Here is a 21,538-nt window from a genome sequence, read left to right on the forward strand (position 1 = left end):
GCTCTCAGTCCATTTGTCACACCGGGCCGACCAAGCTCCGCAAAAAAAAAGATGCTCCTTCCTTTCCCTGCGCCGGCCTCCATTCTCACGGCTTTCATCTACTCTCACCCTCTTCTTTTCTCAATTTCCTACGTGATTACCGCTGCTGCATCTCCTCCTCCTATAACCAGACTATTTCTGTCCCCTCTCCCCATCACTCTGCTTCTTTTCTATATTCACCCTTATGACTCTGTGCTTCTGATCCCCTGAACTGTTTCTCCCTTTCCATCCTCAAAGTTTGCCTTCTTCCTATGATCTCTCAATCCCTTACTCATTCTTTTTGCTCTACTCTCCACTCCTTGATCTGATTTACCCAGCTCCCCCCCCCATCTGTGCTGCTCTTGGCCCCATTCCTTTCCCCTTGCAGAATCACCCTTGATATCTATTCGACTGCCATCAGCCAGCGAAGAGATGAAAATCCATTCTCCTTCCAGCAACTGCTCCTCTCTGGTTAAGGAGAAAGGGGAGGCAGTTAGCTGGGCTCTAAGTAAGGCCGTCCATCCATCTCTCTTTGAGGTCTGACGACAATGCTGCTCTGAAATCAGTGCAGCACTTACAGAGACCAGAGGGAGAAGAGTTAGAGGAGAGGCACTGAAGCAGTAGAGGACTGCAGACTATGGCACAATAAATGGCTCAGAAGAACAAAACTAGCATAATATCCCCTTAAATCATGAATATAACCAACCTACCCTTGACGGGGTGCAGGTTTACTGCTCAGCGTGTGAAGGACAAACACAGTTTACTTTCCCAACTTCCTCACCAAGAACGTACAAAGCACATGCATGGAAGCTAAACTCGTAAAATCCTTTCCCTGTTCCAATGATTGTCAAAGCTTTAAGGGGGAATGCGTCCACACATTTTTTGACCCACACGTTTCCTGTTAGACTGTTATTCATATTCTCCCACATGAGAATCATCTTTCACCTCCGTCTCCCAAATGTAAGTCATTTCCGAGTCTTTCATGTTGCTCCCATCCACGTTTTCTGGTAGTTTTCATCCCATTCTGTCAAAATCTCCATGGCTTGTGACTCACAACCTTCCCCATCAGGAGTAGCACTGGCAGTGAAAGGTTAACCTGAACCCGACCCACGATGACAGCGTCCCCGCTACATGAATAAAATCCAGACGTTGAAAAGTCTGCAGCGCTAACTTGTGCAAACTAGAACTAATCACAGAGAAGCTTGTCGTTTCAGGCTGGGGGAAGAAAGAAAAATGACAGAAATGCAGCCAAGCACGTGGAACTCCCGGTCGCAGGAGCGCTGAAGCACAGGAAGCAAAAGCAATGGCGCCATAAATTAATAGCAAAACAAAACGAGCATAATTTTAATATGACCATCATAACCTTAATGGGTCGGTTCAGCCAATTATGAAATACAAATAGCAACATACTTTCTCACCTCCAGTTTCACTAGCGGTGTCTAGCCAAGCAGGCAGTTTTGATTTTATTCAGTAATTCGGTTCCAAACATTTACAGCAATGGAAAATATTTCAGAGAAAATGTCTGGAAAAATTGAAAGAAAGAAACAACGAGGAGGCTCAGACGCCAGTGGCGAGATAACACCAGAATCCTGAAAGAGCGAGGCAGAGCGAAGACGTAATGCGTTCAGATTGTCACCGACAGCCGTTCTATCAAAGAGGACTTCTGCTTTTAAACTTCTTAAATTGTTACGATGAAAACATGTTACCTGCCGTGGGGAAAGTATCCGGCTGTTTAGAGGAAGAGGCGAAGATTCGATATTCAGAGTTTCCTTTCTCTTATGTCCTCTCCTGTTAATCATCACATGGCTTCATTTATTATTTCGTAATTTCTGTTTTTAACGGTGAAAATATGAAATCTGAACTGTGGCTGGAAGCGACAGGGAAAATGTTGTTAGACATGCAGCTACAGAAAGTGACTCATCTTCAAGAAGAGAGGAGAAGCCAAAGGGAGAGAGCAAAAAACGAGTTTGCTGAATTCCCTTAAAGAGACATAGATAGGCCAGACCATATCTCACCTCTCATCTGCTTGGTCAAGGTACAGACAGGTGGAATGAGTCCAATATAGAGATATGAAATATTCAGCAACCAAAAGGCTTCTGTCTGTTCCACCGTTCCGGGCCTCCGAGGAGTCTGTGGCGCTGCAAGCACATGCATATACAGCGCGTGTCCTATATACATAAAAACGCAGAGGAATGCTGACAGGCACACGGAGTGAGGATGTGCACTCTGTTTTCAAAGTCTTAACGGTGTCAGTGACAGTTTTTCATAGCAGGCCTGCTGAAGCCGCGGCTCTCCGTCTTCCTCTGACTGAATATTACATTTGCAGATGACTGAAAGAGTCTTTGTCTTACAGAAAGACAAAGAGAGATGGACTCGGCATTAACCACGAACAGGAAACACAGAGGAAAGGAACCGTATCAGAGACAATGAAAGTGTCAAATAAAAGAGATATGATGAAAGGATAGATCGCGGCACCGAGTTCATCACGTCCGCTGAGACAAAGTGCAGCCTGAGCGTCGGTGGCAGCTGTCAGATAGACGCCGGCTCACATTCCCGCCATGTCGGCCCAGCAGTGCCCGGTCACTTCGCACCGGCGGAGCACGCCTCTGTCAGCTGAGCTCAGCTCGGCCATATTTCACGAAGGGATCAGATGTGGGACCAAAACGTGCCTCGGAGCTCGGAAATTCCTCAAAGGCAGGACCGGAAAACAGGACGGTACATCTTTATGTGGCGGCGCTCCAAGACCAGCAGATACTGCACGCTTTCATCTCCGTGTACATATGATAAATTCATAAATTAACATTCTCTGTCGACTCTGTGGCCAGAATCATGGACACGAGTTTTTAATGTGCCTTTCCTCATTATATAGCTCCGGCTGGGAGTTGCTTCCGAGGGGCAGCCAATCAGAAGAAATCTGTCTGAAAGGGAGGTCTTAAAGGCTTTAAAAGGAGAGTAAAAGTAGAGTATGTAATCTAATCAATAATCAATCAAAGTGTGAAAGCTGGTCGAGTAGAGTCCAATAATAAAAGCACGGAGCTGGGAATAACCATAACAGGTCCTTTTAATTGGATATGAATGAGTCATAACGACGGAAATGGCATCAAACTGCGAATTGTGCAAAGCTGCTCTAGTAGGATCCAATAATAACAACATGGAGCTGGAAACGAGGATAATCGGTCCCCTTAAATGGATACGAATGACTCATAATGACTGAAATGACTGTGTAAATATGAGCCCTTTATTTTGAAGAGGTATTTCTGGAATGCGTGACTTCAAAGAGAGAAAATCTTACATTGGTGAAGATTAATTGTTTTCATATGATCACTTGGCCTCTTTTGTCATGATCTCAAATAAGTTTCCTGCTTCAATGTGCCACAACATTTAAGCACGATAGCCAACTGCAAGTTGTAAATGAGATCAACCACAGAGGACCAGCTAATGCACCGTCAGTCTGTGCTGCTCTAAGAAATCTATTTGCAGCAGCACCTTTAACATCAGCCAGTCTCAGCCTGACCCCGAGACCTCGCACGAAACCCGTAAACATAACATCAAAACCGGGATCCCAGACCGCAGCTTGTAAAACGCCCCATTAGCCAACTAATACACCCGTGTGATTGTGTTCATCTCTCACCCACCAGCGTAGCACACCAGTAATGATCGAGAAGTTTTGCTTTTAATTAAGCCGTACAGTTGCTCAAGCTAAATCTCCACATGGTAGAAATTGTGCAATTTAATTAAAATGACCATTTTTCATCTAGTTTATAATTTTTATTAGTGCGAGAACCAAATGAATGTGAGCGCTTATTCTTCATTTGCAGGATTTTTTTCGCCCGTCAGATCTGCAGCGGACAACGATGGCTGTGCAGAGCAGCAGCTTTGATAAAGAACCAAGATGTTATTTTAATGTAAAGTACAAATACATTAAAATCTGTTTAAGGTTTCTTTGCTTGGATAGGCTGCCGGTCTGTCCAGATCATTATGCTTTTTGGCAATCACAAATGTGTTAATAACCAAAAAACCCCAGAGATTCTTTAATTAGTCTGTGTTTGATATAACACACCCTGCTATCTGTTTAGTAGGGGTGCAACAATACTCGTATCGGTATTGAACCGTTCGATACAGTGCTTTCGGTTCGGTACGCATATGTATCGAACAATCAACTTTTCTTCTGACGATGCTGTCTGTGTTGAGCGCTCAGGGGATCTGCGTTCTACTACTCTACCTAGGCTGCACTGTCGAGCACAGATCCACTGAGCGCAGCGCAAGCTAGCAATACAGAAGTTAAGCTCGTTGCAATATGGTCACTGCCTTAACGCTACCCGAAATTGAACCTCCCCCACCCTCATTCAGATCTGGCGTTTGGAACTATTTTGGTTTTCATGTGAAGCATGACCCTGATGGTAAGCGCGTCATGGACAAAAGTAAAGCAATGTCGGATGTGCCACGCAATGCTCAATTACATTGGTGGGAACTAGTGCGTTAGCGCAGTTAGCTTGTTAATGTGTTGACGCTGTCCAGCCCCACGCACGGGGCGATCCGCGGTAACTCGTTAAGGGAGTTATGCTGTTAATGTCATTTTAACGAGATTAACACTGACAGCATTAGTGGGAACACAACGAATATGACTGCACATTTACGCCGACATCATCCTAGTGCAAAGACAAGTGGAAGCAGACAAAAACAACAAGCACGCATGCTACAAACTTTACCCGAGTCATTTAGACAGCCGTTAGCACATAATTCTCCTTATGGGGACCTGATACGTTTAATATGCTGCTGAGAATATAGAAGAAGCGTATAGTATAGCTTTTATTTTGGAAAGAGCCATTTCTCTGTAATAAACTCTCTTTTCCAAAGATGAGTGATTTCTGGATCAGATAGATTTTTTTATTTTATTATTTTGTTGTTTCAGCAGCATTAAATTTAAAAACTGTACTTTTGAGTTAAAATATATATTTATAATTTTATTAAATGAAAAACTAAAAAGGCATGAACATTTTTTTGTATCGAAAAAGTATCGAACTGAACCGAACCGTGAATTTTGTGTATCGTTGCAGGTATGTGACCACTACTTTGACTAGGGTCCTCCACAGGTTCTGTAAGTCGCACACTTGGGCTTGGTGAAGTCAAAATCTGAAGGCTAACTTTGTTCCGTCATCAGCTCCAGAGGAAGTCGCCCGCAGCTTGGCGGTCAGAGGACCTGACGTGAGAGAGCAGCATCAAACGGAGGGGCCATCTGAAACAGGATTAGAGTTGTACGCAGGTTCTGATTATGAAATATTTATCTGTTCTTCTCTCAGGGAGCACAGCACATGAACTCCGGGAACTTTCAGAAGCAAAGGATTAATTTGCACGCACTGAAATTAGCACATAGATCAAAGCGAGGGGTGCCACGGGAGTATCCGAAACCTCAGTGTATCTAGAGTAGAGATTGTGCTTTGCTGGTTACCAAATCTATTTTCATAATGATATGGATAGAGGGGGGGAAAAAAAAGAGGACATCAAGGGGAATCCAAGCTGGAGTTGAGTATAATTAACCACATGTATATGGAACAAAACCTACCAGACCAAAGCAAAGACAGCATACAAAGGAGGACAGAGTAAACAGAGAGAAGAACAAAATTAGCTAAAACAGACACTGTAATTTTCTAACCAGCTCTCAGGCCTTCGTGTAGGATCGGAGCGATAAGCCTGGGGAGGAGTTAGATACGGCCGACCGCCGAGGTGGACTGAGACGTATTGTGGGTTTATTTGAGGATGTCTTCTGTGTAAACTGAAACCACCCGGCTCTTTCTCTCTTTTACTGTGTTGTTGTTTACTTCGAACATACCGAGCTTATGTAAGGCCTGCCAAAGACAGGAGAGCTATTTGTTTGAACGTTTGCAGAGCAACACAAATACACAGAGCCACAATCGCTCCTCTTACCGTCACAGTCGCCCAAGTGGTCCACGTTTCCATGTTCAACATCTTGCTCAAAAGGCAGTCTGCGGAGGAGAGGAGACACGGCCATTAATCAGGTGACACGGAGGCACGGCGACTCGGCCGCTGAGCCCACAGCGGAGATCCGTTCTGACACGGGAGCACTACCTCAGTGTTACACTGGGGGCGTACATCTCGACGAGCTCCTCGCACTTAAGAAATCTCATTTTTTTGTTAGGCTGGCGAGAAAAATGAAGTGAAAAAAAGCCCTCGAGCTGCCTAATATCCCACAATAATCTTCATTATAATTTCAAAATACCACTCATGCCAGCAGCATCAATAATTAAACTAATTAATGCAATGAATTACAAATATTTCTAGGTCAGCAAAGGACTTCATATTAGAGATATTTGCTGTAGATATAAACTCCAAACTGTTGGAGTGCAAAGTGCTAAAGAGGTGGAACAGTCCAACACCATGTGTTTCGCTCATTAATATGCAGATTAGGGTGAGGACGTGCCATAATCATAGCATCCTACCACTTTTTACACATTTATGATCAGTGAAATATTCAGCAAAACCTCAAACTGTACTGTACTGATTTCAGAATCAGAATCAGAAACTTTATTGTCATTGTCATGAGAACGACAAAATTAAGAATGGTCCCCCGATCATTGCATCATCCCTAGCAATATCAAAATATAAATAAAACAATAAAATTCAATAAATAAAATAGATACAATACTTAAAATACTAATAAGATATAACAGTAAAACATTCACATACATTCCCACACACATGCTTCAGACCGTGCATAGATTAACACAAGAGTGGCGTGATGGACATTTTTTTGTGGAAAACTATGACATATTGTATTCATACAAGTCATTTCCCTTTTGGTCCAAAGGGGAGCATGAAAACCTCAACAGACAATAACATAGAGTATGATGAAGAGAGGAAGTGGAGAGGAAATGAGAACGGCTCACAGGCCAGGTGCACACCGAGACAAACACAAGTGCTTCTGATTATGGCTCGTGTCGAGGGGGAAGCTGCAACGGACGCAGCGAGAACGTTTATGTAGGTGTGTGAGCGCATGCAAGAGCGTGCCTGCAGGCTCCATGCGTTTCAGAACTCAGTTATAATGGGCTTCATGTGACTGGAAAGACCTCTAGTTAAGTGATTTAAGTATCATATAGGGGAAAGTGCACTTTTGCCCCTTTTCAACAGCACAGCTCTGGAAGAGAAATGCATAAAAAACACACGAAATCACTAAAAAAACAGATCATTTTCATTCTGAATGATGCGTGCATGCATATGTTTCTTTATTTTTCCTTGGTCATGTGTAAATTAGCGTGCAAAAGTCTTGAGCTGACCCGCATTTCTTTATATTTCACAGGAAAATAAAAAATAGGTGCGGCGATTTATCGAAACATGAAAAAATTATGAGAAATACAGTATTTAAAGCAAAAATAGAAATGGAAAATTTTAGTTATGATCACCTTTATTCAGTCTGAGCTCTCTGAGCAGCTCTCTGTCATCTCTGTGAGGATCTTCAGGGATAATTCTCCAGGCTTTTTTAAGGATATTTAAAGATCTTTGGACGTTTTTGCATTTTTTTTTCTCTTCTCTGTTAAAAAAATCTGAATCCATCAGTCATTTTTTAAACTTATTAACAACTTATTAACATCAATGCCATATTCTTACAATCCAACACCAATGCGTGACCTAATGTGATCAGCTGAGCCTTAAATGTCACCATATAAGTATAAGTGAGCATTTAGCAGGGGCTCAGTTGATTGGATGCACGCCTTCTGTACGTTACCACAAAGATGTGCACGTTTGTAGCAATCACTCTCACATACGCTGTTTCATGGCACTGCAGCTACATCTGACATGTCAGAGCACTGATTGTGCATGAAAGCTGAACTTGGCTTGAGAAGTCAGCATTGTGTAATTAGCTAAAGGGTCAAGCAGCAGCAAACATTTTTGCTTTTAAAGCCTAAAAAAACTGTGACAAATGAGTCCAAGTGTGCTGTGAACCTGCAGCGGTGCCATCCTAATAAAGAGTAATGTTATGTGCTCAGTTGGCTGCGTCTCCCAATCGGCGGGTTGTTCACTTTGTATACATTAGACGTGTCTGTGGCTCTGTGTGCGTGCCCACTTCTTACTGTTGCTTTTTCATTTTCAGTGTTTCTTTTCTTGTATATTCTCACGGGTACTTTGGATCATTGTTTAAAGACTTCATACAGTAACTAAAGAGAAAGTAATAAAGACCACAGTGTGGACCCTGTTACAGCACAGCTTCCCAGTAAGGGTTAGTGCAGGGCTCGCAAAATCGCTAGCCCGACGTCCCGGGGCTAGCGATTTTTCCAGTCGGGCTACCAAAATCTTTCTCTGCCCTGCCCGTCGGGCTATCGTAGAAAGGAAATATATGTCAATGCTTTTGCATTCTTTCGGAAATGTAGCTGGGTAATTATGTCATTGGCATCGGTGAGCCACTGTCAATATGTGACATATTGCAATTGAATTTGCGCTTGTTTTTTGCTTTCACTTTGCAATCGCGTGAACTGTGTATAGAGAGCGACAGCACTGATCTGTGAGTGATGAAAATTTGTGCACCAATTCCTCTGACATCGTCTTATTAATCGTTAGCTTACTATGCAAACATGACAAGTGAAATCTCCTGCAGCTTAAACATGTGAGAGGTTGATCGCGCAGAGAATCGCTGACAACGTGAGTGCGTGTGTAAAAGCAGCAGCATATATATTTCAGTTCTGCTGAGCCAAATAAGACAGGTCAGGGTGAAGAAGTGACAGCCAAAGAAAAGCTTACCACAAAACGGAGAAGTTATGACAAATCAGACTATAAGGCAAAAAGAAAGTGCAGCTTCATGGTTTCATGGACAAAAGAATTTCTGTGGCTGCAATATGACGAGCTAAATAACCAGGGCTGCACATAAGTGGTCCGCAGGTGCGCATTCGCTGTCAAAATAAAAAACGTGCACAAGATAAGAAGTTGCAACGCTTGTTTGCTTACATAAGATTTTCTGGAGGAGGACAGACATTTGTTTAGAACTCTTAAAGATGTCGAAGAAGCTCCTTTAAGCAATTACTTTGGTGTTCCTCTACCTCCAAAGAAATGTCAGGAGTCAGAACCACAAAAGAAGCGTGTATTCTCGGAAAACTGGTTGCAGGAGGTGAGCTGGCTTCAAACAAATGATGAACACACAGAGATGTGATGCAGAATGTGCCGTGAAAATCCCACTCTAGCGGACAAAAACAGTGCCTTTTATATGGACGCAAACGTCCATATAAACTTCTTATCTGGTGCGCGTCTTTTATTTTGACAGGGAATGCGCACATGCGGACCACTTATGTGCACCCGTGCAAATAACATAGGCCTAATGTTCTGCCGGGTGTGTTGTTGGTTTTCCCTCGATTTCTGAGTCGACAAGCGTCTTTGTTACTGGGACCAGTCATTTTAAGAAAGGCCCCCATTAGAGCCCATGAGAAATGCAAGAAATGCATTATTGCTCAGTCTGCAATATCTTTCCCAGAACAAACACCAATTGCAAATAACATACTAAAAATAAACCTGAAAAATCTGTTTAGAACAGCTACTATGTTGCAAAGAGTGAACTACCTCTGGCAAAATTTAGCAGTCTTTGCAAACTTCAAAAAGCAAATGGCCTCGATCTTGGTTCCACTTGCCTCTTACCCGTGACTTCAGTGGAAATTTCATATTCAGGATCTGACACAGACTGATTCATGTTCTACAGTTCTTACAAGTTCATAGAAATTTCTGTTCAATTAGAACCAAATATTTGAGTTGATGATTGTAATTTTTATACAATGTTGTAATTTGTGTTTCAATAATTTTTTGATTAATGTTTTGTTTCCATTACAATATTATACTTTAATGTATAATATTGTAAAGGAAACAAAACATCAATCAAAAAATTGCTCTCTTTTTTATTTGGGCTACTTAAAATTTATTTTGGGCTACCAAAAACTGAAGCGTCCCTGCCCGAAGGGCTACCAGGGATTTTGAAATTTTGCGAGCCCTGTAGTGGAAGTAGTTCTAACCATCATTTCTGGATATTTTGATTCAAGAAGCTGCTGTTCTTCATAAAGTTGTATTGAGCAGTAGTTCTTCAGATATTATGAAGTTCTTTCGGTTGCTTTTTCACTTATTTTCAGTCCAGTCCTTGTTCCTGAGGATCTTTTTTGACCTTTGAAGCATTCAAGCAGAGAAAAGGCACCGAGCTCAAGGACTGATCCAGTGTTTTGTCCTCACATAAGAGACGACTTAGCAAAGAATCAATTTGTTCCAGTTTTTTTTGTTGAATCTACAAAAATGCCTAAGATCACACAGTTTGACAGGGATAATTCCCAAAGAGCTGCTGGCATATCTCGGCATGTGTGGACAGAATTTGAAAGTCATGTCCTTAAAGAGGGGGGGAGGGGGGATCCAGCAAAGACCTGACACAGGACCTGAGAGATGATCTAGACTTCCAGCTGATCGTCTACTGTTCACCGAAGCCTCATCAGACATTAATAAAGTGAAACAGGAAGAAAGACTGAGGTATGATCGCAAACAAACTGACACTGCAGTGAAATCATGGCTGGATTAGAACCCACAGTGGAAGCCCACAGATTGGCCTCCCCATCCAGCCAGAGACCAGAACCAAAGGCAGAAACATCCAAAGAAGAGCTTTGAATGTCCTTCAAGAAGCCTGGAGAACGATTCCTGAAGATCCTCACGGAGCTGCTTAGACAGGATAAAGCTGCTCACACCAAACATCGACTATAGTTGGATTTATGTGTATGTGTGTTTCAGTAAATCCCTGCACACGTTTTTACTGTACCACATAAAGATTATGGGTTAACTTCCCCTAATTTTTTATTATTTAATAACCATGCTTTGATATCCTGAATGTGCCAGTTAAAAATGCCCCCACCCCCCCGACACACACTGTTTCTGTAAGTGTTTTGTTACCAAATATTTTCCTTTTTTTTTTTAGAAACAATGTCGATTAATTAATTTTGAACGTGATTTCTTTTCTAACCTCCTATGGGCTTTTTTAATTTCACCTGCACTATCCGCTTTTCATTTTGTTGTTATTACGCTGCTTTGCTTTTATTGATGCTTCATTGTGCAAATAATTAAGACAGACGTATAAAAACTGGTCGGTGGTAATCACGAGTGGACACTTGATGTATTTTGAAAATGTTGGTCGGTACAACTGACAAAAGACTAAATTGGTGGCTTACGGGAAAACAAAATATTGAAGTGTCACAAAATTCTTGTTGGCAGAAGCAAATCCTGATGGCTCTACCTTTATTTAAACTACAAAACCGCTCTCCCGCAGAAACTGCATCTAACAACACAAGCTGCTGAGCTCTCCTCTCGCACCGGTTTGGAAAGAGAGGTTGCATTATTCCACAAAGAGGAAATCCACGGTAACTCAATGCAGAATCGATTGCCGAGTCGACCGCCCTTGTTAAATCAAATCAAGACCAACATAGAGGCCTATAACAGTATAAGCAGGCAGCCCGGGGTGGTCTTTAAGGCCTGTGTTGCCTGTTCGGCTGGCACTACACCTGTGTTTGAAAGCCTAATTCAATAAGCAGCTTGACTAAAGAGAAATCTGATTTCTCTGGAAGGAAACAGCCACAACTGGAGGTGAGCTGTCAAGAGAGGCCGCTGCACTTCACACACACACACATTCATGTAGACAATGCTCTGTGTGCGTGTGTTACGCAGAAAACAGAGAAACATGCAAAAACATCGAATCCAGCTAAACACGTACACGTTTTACGAGCGCCGCAATAAATGTGACGCTGTCACGTACGTGGAGAGGTTACTCCGAGGGCACAGATGTCACTTATAAATATAAATCATTGCAAATAAAACCCAGCCACTTCCACACTTAAGAAAAAAACGCATGGTCTCCATGGGTGGTCTGCTGTCAGAAAAGTAACCTTGAGAAGTGATAAAAGTTCAAAGAAATTCAAAGGAAAACAAGTTGGATCAAAGCAGCAGCTCAGAGAAAAACTGCAGGAAAAGCACACACAGAGCTTCAGAGCGACATAAAGAAAGAATTTTTGAAACAGTGTGTCAAAGAATTTGTTTTAAATATAAGAGTGAGCAGTGTATGATGTGGTGTTGTAAATACACGAAAAAACGAAAGAAGGATGCCGTACCTGGTTCCAGGTCTGAGGAAAGAGCAGGTGCTTCCTCTGGTCCAGCCACAGTAAGGGTCCCTGGAGGCGATGCAGTTCCTGCAGAGGAGAGGAAACAAATTATTTGACTGCCTGGACCCTGAAAAGGTTCCCAGTTCTACTTTGGTGCCCGTAAGTGCACAGTGTGCAGCTGCCGCCTTAAATCGGTCTCTGGGTCAAAACAGCAACTAAACACAGAGACTGATGATGTCATGAAGCAGCTGATAACAATCTATTCAATGTGGCTCCCGGGAAATCACACTGGTGAGGTAATGCGTTACAGTTTTATTCATATTAGCTGTGAATGTTTATGTTAGCTCAGAAAAACAGCCACAGATGACATGATTTTAACAATGATGCAAACTGAAACACCTGCACAGGCAACGTAGCTAACAGTCCACTGTCAGAGAAACTAGAGGGGAGCAAAGAGGAGTCTGTAATACAGCACGCTGTTAGAAGGAATACATTCAATAAAAAGAAATCTGTGCGTTTGGATATTTCATTGATGTTACAAATTTAACTCTTACTCAGAGTAACCCATGTTTCTCTCTTCTGATCCAAGTAGTTTCTGTCATATTTCAGGTCTGTCATTAAACAAAATAACTGGGTGTGCATCGCAAGTTAGTGATGTTGGTCTCTGAGTATGCAGCTACCTTTGGAAAAGGGTACAGGGGAGGTCATCAAACGCTGTCTATTTGGGGGAAGCGTTAAGGAAGCTTGGCTGCTAGATTTGCAGATTGTGACTATAGCTGCAGTTAACTGACTTTCATTAACCATCACCCTGCTTATCTTTCTGGTGGTGTGCTCATGGATTAGACCAGCGGTCCCCAACCTTTTTTGCGCCACGGACCGGTTTATGCCCGACAATATTTTCACAGACCGGCCTTTAAGGTGTCGTGGATAAATACAACAAAATAAAACTAGTACTGGTACCGAAAAAAGGAAGATTTATTCATAACACACGTGAAAAGACCCAGGAACACAGAGTTAACGATCAAAACGATAACCCGGTACCAAACGACTCACGGACCGGTACCGGTCCGAGGCCCGGGGATTGGGGACCGCTGGATTAGACCATACTAGACCAACTAAAAACTCCTTGTCATAAAATATCTCCTGATTACTTTTTCCTTAACTGAATCCACTATAAAGCAAATACTGATAATTAGGAGTGATGGTGTGAATTTTTTAGATGGATTTCCATCTCCTTGAAAGTCACTGACCTTCAAGTTTTACAGCCTGCAAAACATGTTTGATGCTGTTCAGTGCAGTGAATATTTTGTCATTTTTGAGAAAAATCAATAGAGGGCAAGCTAATAACAGAGCTGTGAGGAGGGGCGGGCACTTAAAAAACACTTCCTGAAAGACTGAAACTGAATTCTTGATGTTTAACTTGGTGACAGTTTGATAAACGGTCAAAATAAGTCTTTCGTAAAGGTTCTGATCATGGAGCTGAATGCTGTGCAAAGGGACCTTAATTTAAGACTTCTTAGGAGACTGTGGGAGTCTCAGCAGAGATCTGAGCTTTTCAACAGCAACCTTCACCAAAACGGATTCTCAGCATCAGCACTGCCTGAGGTTTTTCATCTAAATTTGACTTTCGAAAACATGAGTCATAAATTAGATATGTTAACACTATCACTCACTTCATATTTTTACTAATTCTCTTCAAGGTAAAGTCAGCCAAAATATTCCGGTACACTTCAAATTCATTCTGTGTGTTCACAGAAAAAAAGTCCTGGCTCTCTCAATGGGAACAAAACAAAGTGGCTTGGACCGGCCCACATGTTACTACTCCAGCCAACCAGCCGCAGGGGAAGTTATTCCATGTGCACAGACTGCATGTGCAGGACATCACTGTGAATCCCTGCACATTTCCAGACAAGAAAACAGCCGATGAATAACCACAGAGAGGAAAAAGTGTTTGTGCACATGCTTTGGTTCATTTGTGGGCATGTTTTCGGTCTTGTCCATAATTAGGCGAACGTAGAGAGAGCCAGATGTGAGGCAAGCTTGCAGGAACTGTTTACAAAGCATATGTAGTAAAAATGTGACTTTCAAATATTTTTTCTCTATAAAGCTGCTGACCAGCTCCAGCTCACCGGGACGTTTTGCAGTGGTTGGCAGGAGGTCACATTAGTTGCTGGCTTTGGTTACGGTGGGGAACAAGAGGCACCTTTAATGGTTCCCCTGTGAAAACCTTCTAAAAATCTAAACAACTAACTTGGTGCTTTTTCCTCTCTTGCACTTTGAACGGCGTGTTTGTGTGTTTTAGCTATGACAAAAAGAAGTCAACATTCAAAGTCTGGAACATTTCTCCTTGGGTCAGCTAACTCAGTTGCTAAATGTCGTTGTCCTAGCAATGCACACTCATGAATTTGGAGCAGTGAAGGGAGGAGTGTGTTTATTTGGCTGTTAAGTTCAAATGTCAAACTTTCTGAAAAATTGCTTACTCCATCTCTAAGAATAAAAGGGCATGTCCTTGAGTGCAGCAACAAATCTCCCCTGTTCACAGCTCCACTGATAATGTAATGCTGACAAAACCACAAACGCCACAGACTGCCAAAAAAGTGTCCCAAAGACTGCAAGTTTTAAACAAAACTGGTGTCAATAGCACTAAACATAAGAGTATTCATCTAAACCACATATTTAGAGATATCTAAATATATATATGTCTGGTAATTTTTTGCTTTTTTGGTGGAATGATTGCACAGCATATATCTTTAATGGCTTTTTTATTTTAAAAAAAGTCTGAATTGCTTTCAGATGTCTCTAATTCACACAAGCTCAACGTTATGGCCAATGGCTCAACATTATCTTTTAACTTGACAAGGCCTAGGCCAATTACGTTTTTGACTAGAGGTGATAGTTTCTCTTTGCAGCGTTATTAAGAGAATTTGTTTGACAGCACTCATTGGACTGACCAAAACTCAGAACCATGGGAAAGTCCAAAGAATTTAGTGAAGATCTCAGAGGGAGGATTGGACTACCTCCTATCAGCAGCCAGATGACTGAAACACAGTCAGGTGTTCCAACTGGACATTGATCCCAAAAACACATCAGAGCTGGTTGGGGAGTGGATAAAGCAGGCTAACATTAAGCTTCTGGAATGGCCTTTCCCAAAGCTAATGAAATTAGAGGACGGCTCTTAGAAGCCGGGTCTGTGCCAGGAAACCATCTGATTTAGAGAACTTTACCAATTCTGCCAAGAAAAATCGTCAAATATCAGCCAGAATCATGGCAGAAGCTGACGGCGACTAAAGGCGTCTTCAAGGGGAAACTTACTAAGGTGTATTTAGACAAATATTATAGGTACAGCTATATCTGCTGCACCAAACCAGCTGGCAGTCTTTCTTTTTACCAAACTACCAGCACAGTAACAGCAAAGGTGCAAAAGTTAAGGACAGATGGTGTAAAAGATGGGCGTAGGTTTAGAGTCTGCAAAATGAAGCAAGCATAAAATGTCTTTTAAACCTTAAGACTGTCTTCTTTCTAATGACCAGCAGGGGAAGACTCTGCATGCACCTTTAATGATATTCTGCACCAGAGCTTAATGAGCCAGAGTTAAACGACATCAAAAGATCCAGCTGTACGCTCGGCACACAGCATAAAGCCGAGCTGTTACTATGAAATACTGAAGATTTTATTTAAAAATGCAAGCATATCAAACAGGATTAAAGTCAGGTGGAAAGGAATCTGCACATCAACTGTCATCGCACTGAACCAAATTCAAAGTGCTCAAAAATATTCTTCAAAGGTTAAAAAAAATAGACTTGAAGCCAGCGAAGCATGACTAAGAAATATTTAACCTATTTGCACACAGAAAATTAACTCTCATACACACATCGAAAATAAAAGTGCACACGCCATACACACCTCAGAAAGCATGCGAGTGCTTTCTTAATGTGCATTACATGCTTGTACGACTCACCTGGTTCAGTGAACACAACTGCACGCCTCATGTACCAGAGTGTGTACCAGTCTGTGTTACTGTGTCAGTGGACTCTGAAGGGCCACAGCCACGGGCAACTAGACTGAAGTGTGATTCTCTCCAGTGTGCAGACTGTGTGGGTGTGTGCAGGTGAAACAGCCTTGCTTTGAATAAATCTTTATGTTTAATTGCAGCACAGCCAGGCTTCCAGAAATGTAGTGATGAACAGAGTGATCAGGAGGGTTGGGTGCTAAGTTACTAGCTAAAGAGTAACGAGCTTGCTTTACAAGGATCATCTGTACACTGTATGGATTCACAACTACTAAATAGTGCTGAAACAGAACAAAAATTAAGCTTTAATTTTACTCATTGAAAGCCAGACTGAGCACAGATTTTTTTTTAGATGATCTGTGAGCACAATTAACAGCAAAGCAAGCATTTAAAATGCTCCAAACAGCACCAAGAGCAGTCGCTAACTCACATTAGCTGAGGTGATGACTGCAGCTACCGTATCTGGCACTTCTCTTTTCCTTTTTCCTCTTTGCTTCAAAGATGGGGACCAGGTCTGCAACCGCTCGCAGTGAGTTTTTGTGTTCAAAGCGCATTTGTGTGGCTATAAGACGCTAACTCAGTCTGCTATCAGTTTGCAATACAGTGGAGTCAAGTTGGCAATTACATGCATCGCAATCAACTGCGATAAATCAGTGCAAATCTCAAATCTGTTGATGTCTGCAAACACAGAACTTTGCATTAACTAACATTCAGAGTCGACCCAAAACCTCACAGATGTTGAGGAAATTCACAAAGGTAGTTGCTGCAGGATGCTGATATATGACACGGGCGACTTTGCTTTAATAAAACCAGAATACAAGCAGTTTGCTGAGAGCTGAGTCGAGTTCCTTACTGCGAAGACACACACTTTTGATCTGCACTTTTGCCTCCCATCACCTTGTGATCTCGGTTGGTTGCCAAGAGGTTGAGGGTGTTGCTCACTCAAGTTGGTCACTGCAAGGACATTTCGATCTGGACTTTTTGGAGCTGGCCTTTTGGGATTTGTGGAAGTATTTGGTCGTTGGGTTTCGGAAGTGTTTGCCGCGTAAGGTTCGCTTTTCTGCTCCGTTTCTGCTCAACTGCAGGACTCGTTCACATCATTACTACTCTGCTATCAAGTTAAAATATCATGTATTGCATTATCAGCAATTATTATTACTGGAAAGTAAAATTATGCTGCACACGACAGAGTAAAACAAAAATAATATTTTTTTAATTGAATTTATTACATTAAAAGCTTCCACTTGATTTTATGCCAACTTATTCACCTATTTTATTAAAGTTTGACTTGTTTTTACTGTGCTGCATTTAACAGATTGCCATCTCGCTCAAGAGCAAAGCGGCAGATGTTATAAGTTGTAATATTGTGTTATTATTGCAGCAAAGACGGGTCTGCTACAGCTGCAGCTGGAAGAAGGACACTTGTGAAGGCCAGATGGTTCCTCGAGGGTCACCTAACATCTCATCTTTGCCCCGCTGCCCTTCTTTGCTATTGTGTGAACGTTTTTTTGTCGGAGGCTTACTTCATGCATCGGGAATAAAGCTGGCATCGTGCCACTGGTACTCTGACCACACAGGACGGGAAGGCGAGGAGCAGAGTGTGGCTCATCCGGTCTAGAGTCAGGGACAACAGCTGCCTGGCCTGCAGAGAGTCCTCAGCACACCTGCAACGAGCACACACACAGATGCAAATACACATAAAAAAAATATTTTTTAGAATTACACAATTTCAATTACCAGACCGAGGCAGCACATTAAACCTATGACCCCACTCTTAGCTTTACAGCTGGAAAAAAAACTCCCTAATGACCAAATATGAAACACAGCCAAACATAAACAGCTTTATAAATAAAAGCCATAATAAAAAAGTAATTGATTAGAGAGACCATGCGTGTAGATGTTACAGTATCAACCCAAAAATCCACGGCGCTGATTATAGAAGTTCGAGGGGTCGGCTGGCCATCAAATCCAGCACCAGGAGCTGAATCTCATCTAATTGGCACTTAGAGCTGCGATAGCTGGCACCGACCTGCCTTCACGCAGCTGATTTATACCTTTTTATGCACATGTGCACTCATGCATGAGTTGTATCTGGATGGTTTATGGTAATAGCATTGCAGCGGGCCCACAGTCATTAAGAAGAATCTATCATTCTGCTAAGGCCAAGCTGTGAGTCAATTCTTCACAGCCAATATCACAAAAGGCGGGGAGGGGGGGGGGCAGTGAAGGTGAAGAAAAGATCACGTAGCTAACAAATGTAGGAATAAGGCAAAAAAAAAAAAAAGAGTCTGGTAAAGAGAAAATGAAAGACATTCGGTGATTTTAGGTGATTGCTTGGTTCACTGTGGAAGCCGACCTATCACAGGTCAGTGTTTTTTTTCTGTGATGACTTCTTAAGTGAGAACTATGTTAGCTGCCCTGCTTCTGTGTGACCTGTTTTGTCTGTGGATATAAGGTGAGTCTGTGGTCTGCAGAAAAAAATGATGTGATAGTGCTCCATCTCCTGATTAGCTGGATCCCTGCTGTGAAAGCCCGGAAAGCTCACCTCACCGCGCGGACCAAATTACTCCAGTCCACATAAGCTTATTCACAGGACCCTCTCATTTCACTTGCCCTCATCTCTGTCCCCCACTTTGTCACATCTGACAGAAATTGGTGTTTGGGGGCAGATGGAAAAAGAAAAGAGAGTGGTAGATACATGAATAACAAGTGAAACCGTGTGAGGAGATGGGATTGTGTTGCCAGTCTGTTGGTTGAAGGAATAATACTTTGTTTCCACAGGGGAAAAAAATGGCATATATCAGTGAGCACAATTAGCTAAAACAGAAAGCTCGTGTTTAGAAACATGTACTTTGTTTTTTTAATGACTCTAATTAGCCTCGGTAAAAGATAATCACCAGCCAAAGCTGCGTGCATCTGTGAGGCAACCCCCCCTTCCAGCCCGGAGTCATCCACCATCTCAACAAAGAACAAAAAGAAGACTGAAAGGCTATTGTACCCTGTGTTCATTACGTAATGATGGGCATTCAGAGGAGCCTCAAAGCTGCGCGCCTCGTGCAAAATGCTAATTAGAACGGATCAAGAAGCCCAATCTACTCCGATCTTCTGCCAAGATCCAGATATTAAACGTGATTCAGCTGCAGTCTGAAGATAAGGGGTCAATTTTCCTGACAATCTGGAACTTTGGTCAAGATTAAAGATAGTGTGATTTTATCATCGTTTCATTACTCATGTTTTCTCACTAATGCTGCTCTTCTCAGGCTCGTTAGAACACGTTGAGATTTCTCGATAATGAACATTAACCGCTTTTCTTTTCTGTTTGCATAATTCCTATTCTTTGCAGGCCGTTTCATCTCCTCACATCTGCCACAATTACGTACATCGCACAACGAGTAGGTGAGCTTTTCTGTATGATTCGACGTGTTTCCGAGACAAGTGCTTTTGTCTCCCCTTGCAGCGCCTCTTTTAGTAAGAGCCACATCACCTCCCCGGCTCCCCGCGCTGCGTATACATCAAAGCTAGATGTCACTTAACCCCTTCCTTCCCTCGACCTGCGTCATCTATTTGCGAGCTGTTCCACGCCAAGCTCTCTCACTACCCAGGTTTGTGCCTTAAAGGAATAATAAAGAATTTCTTCACTTTCGTGTCTATATAACAAATACCAAGCCTGCCTGCGGGTAGTCACATAAGGAAAACAGCAACTTTAAAGCTTCCTGATTAACATGTCACGTACTATGCATCATGCACGGATGCGATATCAACTGTCTTCACACATGCACTGAAGCCTTGAACTTTACCATGCATCACTGAGTGGAAGTGCATGAAAGAGTCCGATGCAGTCCATGTGATGTCTATTTGCACTTATTTGCACTCGTGTGGGAAAAGCAAAGACGCCGCCTGAACCAAATGGAGTATTTCCAGTGAGGAGATGTCTGAAGTGTGCTCCATGTGGAAAAGGACAGCTTCAGACGTTGTCCTCACCTAAATCCCCCGACGCCCGACGAGTTCATGTGTGAAAACGGCTCATTTTTAATGACAGAAACCTGCCAGCAGTCTCCATCACACATTATTCACATCTACATCCAAAAACACGTATGTAATTCTTAATCAGATCATGCTTTGTTGTACTCGCTTACTTATCGGGGTTGAAGCCCTCCAGTTCTTCCAGGAAGATGTTGCTATTGGTAACGGTATTGTCCTGGTTGGGCATGATGAGAAACTTGAGGATGGTCCCTCTGCTTGAGCCGAGGAAGAGCACGGTGCGGTTTCTGTAGGGCCCGGCCTCGGTATCCACCACAATCTTATTCAGCTGGTACCTGAACCGCAGGGGAAACAGAGCGCTGCGTTAATGCCACGGCGCTGTGCAGCTCATTTGGGACTCACTTCCACAAAGTAGCTTCTGGAGGTCAGTTTATGATTTAAGTGCATTACAAATTATTGGTTTAGATGTAAAATACGGCCTGGTGTGAATTTAAATCGTGATATGCCATTTTCACTCGAGTCACTGGAAAATGATATGAATTCCTTAGAGAAGAAGCCGCTCATCAAATTTGCATAATAAACTAATTACGCCAGACGTTTCCGACATTAATAATATTACTCAAGTAAATGGGTTTGTCCTAGGACAATAGCAGAGTGCTGCTGATCCACACAGAGTTCTGTGTGTGTGAGTAAGTAGATGAGAATAGAAGCCATGTTGTGCCGGGTGTTTAATATTCCTCGTGCACCCGGTCCCCATAATCCCCTGGTGGCTGTGGGACTCCGTACGGTAGACAGTGGGAGGCGGGGGGCAGGCACCAGTATTTATGTGGGACTTGATGGGCCACAGCTGCTTGCCTGCTACCACAGGCTTCAACAACCAACTTATGTTGGTTGCTGTTCAGCAAAGGGAGGAGTTCATGTAAATATACAGGGTTACAGGCCGTTTCAGATCTCATACACACCGCATCTCCTCTAATTAACTGTTGCGACTTGAACTGTTAAAGCGTAATTAATGTGCACCCCCAGTTTCATTCATTTTCAACTTTGGTTACAAAACAAACAATTGTGAGCATGACAGATTTAATTTGTTTTAGCTGTTACAGCTGAACACGGGAAAAATGAAATATGTCCATATATATTCTATATGTATGGACATATTTCCAACTGGACAGATATAATAAAATGTCTCACCATTATGTTGCAAAGAGATATTCATGCAGTTTGAGTGAATAATATAGTAGTAATGCTCGGACCGTCTCACCTGACCATGGTTCTCACTATCCAGGGTCGTTGTCCCAGTGATGGGACTGCTTCATCCATCAGAGGATGGGTCTTCACAAAATTTAACATCTCATCGGGGAAGGAGTTGGAGGAATTAAACTTGGATCCTTGAACGGCACAACCACCGGGTCTG

General features: G+C 42.5%; 1 protein-coding gene across 1 annotated transcript in view; it reads right to left on the reverse strand.

Moving 5' to 3' along the window:
* The window catches only part of sema6bb (sema domain, transmembrane domain (TM), and cytoplasmic domain, (semaphorin) 6Bb), a 134,820-nt gene that overhangs the window by 22,515 nt on the left and 90,767 nt on the right, over positions 1–21,538 (reverse strand). Inside the window, exons 12-16 of the mRNA XM_085447643.1 lie at positions 21,386–21,535; positions 20,280–20,459; positions 17,667–17,807; positions 12,144–12,221; positions 5,944–6,002 (exon numbers count right to left, since the gene is read on the reverse strand). Of these exons, the coding sequence (XP_085303769.1) occupies positions 5,944–6,002; positions 12,144–12,221; positions 17,667–17,807; positions 20,280–20,459; positions 21,386–21,535 (608 nt within the window). The remainder of the gene's footprint in view (positions 1–5,943; positions 6,003–12,143; positions 12,222–17,666; positions 17,808–20,279; positions 20,460–21,385; positions 21,536–21,538) is intronic.

This window comes from Copadichromis virginalis, linkage group LG23, assembly GCF_057382275.1.
Source record: "Copadichromis virginalis isolate Kocher_CV1m ecotype Utaka linkage group LG23, C_Virginalis_male_GT1.1, whole genome shotgun sequence".
Taxonomy (NCBI): Eukaryota; Metazoa; Chordata; class Actinopteri; order Cichliformes; family Cichlidae; genus Copadichromis; species Copadichromis virginalis.